General features: G+C 58.6%; 1 protein-coding gene across 1 annotated transcript; it reads right to left on the reverse strand.

The window, feature by feature from the left end:
- Positions 1–206: 206 nt before the first annotated feature.
- Positions 207–3,185, reverse strand: RASSF10 (Ras association domain family member 10). Its single transcript, XM_058026616.1, has one exon. It carries the CDS (start codon positions 3,183–3,185, stop codon positions 1,854–1,856), a length of 1,332 nt encoding a protein of 443 aa, XP_057882599.1. The 3' UTR covers positions 207–1,853.
- Between the last annotated feature and the right edge of the window lie 757 nt (positions 3,186–3,942).

Genomic DNA, 3,942 nt, shown 5'->3' on the forward strand with positions numbered 1-3,942 from the left:
AGGACAGTGCACTGCTGCTTGTGCCTGAGGGAGCCCCTTGTGCCATCAGAAAGTGAAGGGACGATGCCATCATCCCTTTCTACTCGCTTTGCACACAGGGTAACACCACAGAATCTGTCCTGGCACAATTTTTAAATCACACTCAACTGAGAACACTTGTTTAGCCTTATTAAGAGTTTTATTAGCTCTAAAAATAGGTTCTTAAATATTTTCCAAGGTTGACTAAATATGAAAAACAATTATATAGTCAATGTTTAAAATAAACCACAGTTTGTTACAACTGAGACCCATTCAGTGGAACAACATTTATCAAGAGTCATAGCATATAGAAAATTGAACAGCCTCTGCAAATCCACAGACAGTATTTCTCTGCTTGCTTTCAAACTGAGCAGTTCCTGAACCTAATTTTTTGATGTCCATCAGAATTCTTACCAACAAGAACACTGCAAGCATGGAACGCAGTCTTTGGGTGAGAAGGCTGCGAGGTTTTTAATGAAAATAAAGAACTGGTCTATTGGTGTACCCCTTTTTTATACCATTTCTTATTGTTAAATGAAAACTTTTATAAATAATCTTACATAAATAATAATCTCAGAAGTTTTAAAAAGTTCACACCATCAGTGGGACCTGACTCAACATTCTCTGGTCCCTCACCGCTTAAAGTAATTCTGCAATTATTCTGGAATACAAGAATCCTGAATGTCTCTTATTGCAAGAGCAGACCATATATTTTGGGCAAGAGTTAAGCTGCAGAGGAAGATCTGGCAGTTAAGTGAAATGCATGTTACAGCTGATGGCTGCTTTTTTGTTTTATTGGACTAACTGAAAAGATGAAGCTGTAGTGCAGGTAGGGCTTGAGTCATGCTTTTATCATTGCATCTCTTGGCCTGATATGAACTATGTTATTAAAAACGGTAGCTCAACCTGATTCTGTACTTTGTTTATCTACAACCAAGCTCAGCCAAAGATCAGCTAGCCTAGTGAAAAAATGTAGTTGAAGGCTGTGTACATACAGGCACTGCTAATTGCCTTCCCTGACTGTCAAACGACTACAGATACTAACAGATTTCTTAGTATGCCTTTAAACAAAGCACTCTTATCTATGCATAAGGAAAAGCACTACGCGGAGCAGAGTTAATACATGTTAACCTATATCTTGATTTAGTCTGTTGTTCAGAAAAAGAAAAAAAGGAAGTGATTTATCACCCCTTTTCGTTGCCAAAAGGAACTGCAGTACCATCCAAAAGCTGGCGCCCTGGGAGATCCCAGTGTCAGAAGAACCGACGCCTCTTTCCCTCCGTAGCGTTTAAATGATCAGCAGCTTTGGTGTAGCGACTTTTTGCCTGTAGAGGAGCCGGGTGGATTTGTGACGGCCGGTAGAGCCCAGTACAACCCACCCCAAGGCTCCATGTGTCCCTGCAATGCCGAGAACCCGTCCGGGAGATGCTGATCCCCGCTCGGGAGCGTGTCCCGGCCCTTGGCTCGGGAAGGGCTGACCCGGAGCAGGGCAGGGCTACGGCGGGCAGATCGCGGGCAGCCGGAGGATTAAAGGGCCCGGCAAGAGAAGCTTCGGAGGGAAGCAAGCGGCAGGGTTTAAGGAGCGAGCAATCCCAGACGTGAATGAAACACAAACACGCTGTGGGTTTTCTCTTCCTTAGATAAAAGTACCGGCGAGCCAGCCCCAGTGCTGCCCGCGGACGACTAGTCAGAACAAGTTCAAACTGCAGAGCTCAAATTAAAATGTTTCCTCTGTGTGACTGCCTCCCGCGCCGGGAGGTTCCGCAGCTGCCCCACACCTGCTCCGCCGCCCTGTGCCCGGCACCCCGCCCGGGGTGGCTGCGGCGGGGCGGGCGCTACACCAGCGACTCGCACACGGGCAGCGAGTCCGAGTCCTGGCTGTGCATGGAGCTCAGCCCCGTGTCCGAGTCCTCGTCGTTGTCGGCGCGGTCCTTGCGCAGCGCCCGCGCCTGCTCCACCCAGCCGCCCCCCGCCGCCGCCGGCCGCCCCCCGCCCGCCGCCCCGCGCGGCTCCGCCGCCGCCTCCGCCACGTCCAGCGTGCCCAGCGTCTCCAGCAGCCGCTGCAGCTCCCGCTCCTTGTCCTCCCACGCCCGCTGCGTGCAGTCCAGGTCGCTCTTGACGGCCTCCAGGTCCGTGCTCAGCTTGAGGCCGATGTAGAGGCTGGTGCTCAGCTGGGTCTTGACCCGCTCGTGCTCCAGGTGCAGCTCGCCCTCGCCGCCGCTCAGCTCCGTGGTGTCGCAGTCCGTGTCGGCCAGCCCGGGCCCCGCCGCCAGCTCCAGCTCCTCCCGCCGCCGCTTCATCCAGCGCTCGTTGAGCTCCTCCTGGATCTCGGCGGCCAGGTGCTCCAGCAGCTCCTCCTGCTGCGCCCGCTGCTCCTGCAGCTGCAGCACCTCCTCGCACTTCCTGGCGTAGTCCTCCTCGGGGCGGCCGGCGGCGGGCTGGCCCGGCTCCCGGCCCGGCTCGGGCTCGCCCGTGCCCACCAGGTAGGTGTCCTGCACGTAGTTGACGCCGTGCCGCTTCATGCGGTCCAGGTGGATCTTGGCCTCGTACCTGTCGATCTCGCGGTCCAGCTCGCGGAGCCGCTGGATCTGCTGTCGGATGGTATGGTCCTGCGAGAGCACCAGGTGCACCAGCGTCTCCATCCTCTCCGCCGACGAGGCCTCCCGGGCCAGCGGCTGCTGCCGCTTCTTGTTGATCTTGGCCAGCTTGCGGAAGGCTTTCCGCACCACCCGCCGCTGCCGCTCCTGCGTGAGCGCCAGGCTGGCGCGGGCCGCCCCCAGGCCGCGGCCGGGGCGCTCCTTGCTCAGCACCACCCGCGCCTCGGCGCTGCGCGGCCCGGCGTTGGGCAGCGAAGCCTCGCTGCGCACCAGCACGAAGCGCACGTTCTCCTGCTCGTCCCCCCACGCCACCCAGAGCCGCAGGATCTTCGTCTTGTTGGGCAGGATCCTCTCGAAGCCGCGCCACTTCTCCACGATGCAGTAGGAGTGCGGCGGCCCCGACAGCATCCCGCCGGCGGGCTCGGGCGGCGCGGGGCGCTGCCGCCGGTGGTGGCTGTCCTCCAGCAGCACCCGCACCACGTCCGAGCAGGTGGTCCGCCGGGAGAGCCCGGAGATCAGCTTCTCCTCCTGGCAGATCCACACCGAGATCTTCCTCTCCTCGGGCTCCATCGGGGGCGGCTGCGGGCGGGCGGCCGGGGCCGCGGGCTCAGCGCTGGCCGGGCAGCAGCTCCATGGGGCGCGCTCGGCGGAGGCGCGGCGCTGCCCGTGCGCCCGGCTCGCAGCGGCCGGGATGCCTTGCCGTCCCCTCCCCGCCCGCGGCACCCCGCCCGTGCGCTCCGTCGGCCGCTCCACCCCTTCCTGCCCGGTGCGGCGGGGCCGCCGGGGGCGGGGGGGCCGGCCCGGTGCTCCGGGAGCCGCCGCGGTGCCCCCGGGATTCGCGGTCCCCGCGTGGGCGCCCCGCGGCTCACGGCCCGCGGCCCGCGCAGAGATCCGCCGGTACGGACACTTCGGGGCAGGTTCCGTGTCCTCCGTGCTTCTCCGTGCCCTCCCTCCTTCTCCCTGCCCTCACTCCTTCTCCGTGCCCTGCCTGTGCCGCGAACGAGCGAGCGAACGAGCGAGAGGCGTCGGGGACCTTCCAAAGTGCCGAGGGACAAGAGCGAATCCTGGAGCTTCAAAGGGAAAGCCAGAACTAGTGAGGAATTTCCAGTTTTAGTAAATCATCCGCCTGTAATTAGGAAATTCATGTTTGTGAAGCACTTTGCAGATGAAATATGCAAAGGACGGGAATGTCTGTTATTAAAATACTAGCTGAGCCAGATTTTAATGGGAGCTTGCTCTGTACTTTGATGGGAACGGGATCGCTCTCGGAGTGACGATTAAAATTAGAAGATGGGAAAAGTAGTAATAAAACACACGGTTTTGGCAC

Source organism: Melospiza georgiana, chromosome 6 (assembly GCF_028018845.1).
Source record: "Melospiza georgiana isolate bMelGeo1 chromosome 6, bMelGeo1.pri, whole genome shotgun sequence".
Taxonomy (NCBI): Eukaryota; Metazoa; Chordata; class Aves; order Passeriformes; family Passerellidae; genus Melospiza; species Melospiza georgiana.

What these genes read in the sequence shown, in the direction of transcription:
- RASSF10 (XM_058026616.1), bottom strand. Translation starts at nt 3,185, where the DNA reads ATGGAGCCCGAGGAGAGGAAGATCTCGGTGTGGATCTGCCAGGAGGAG.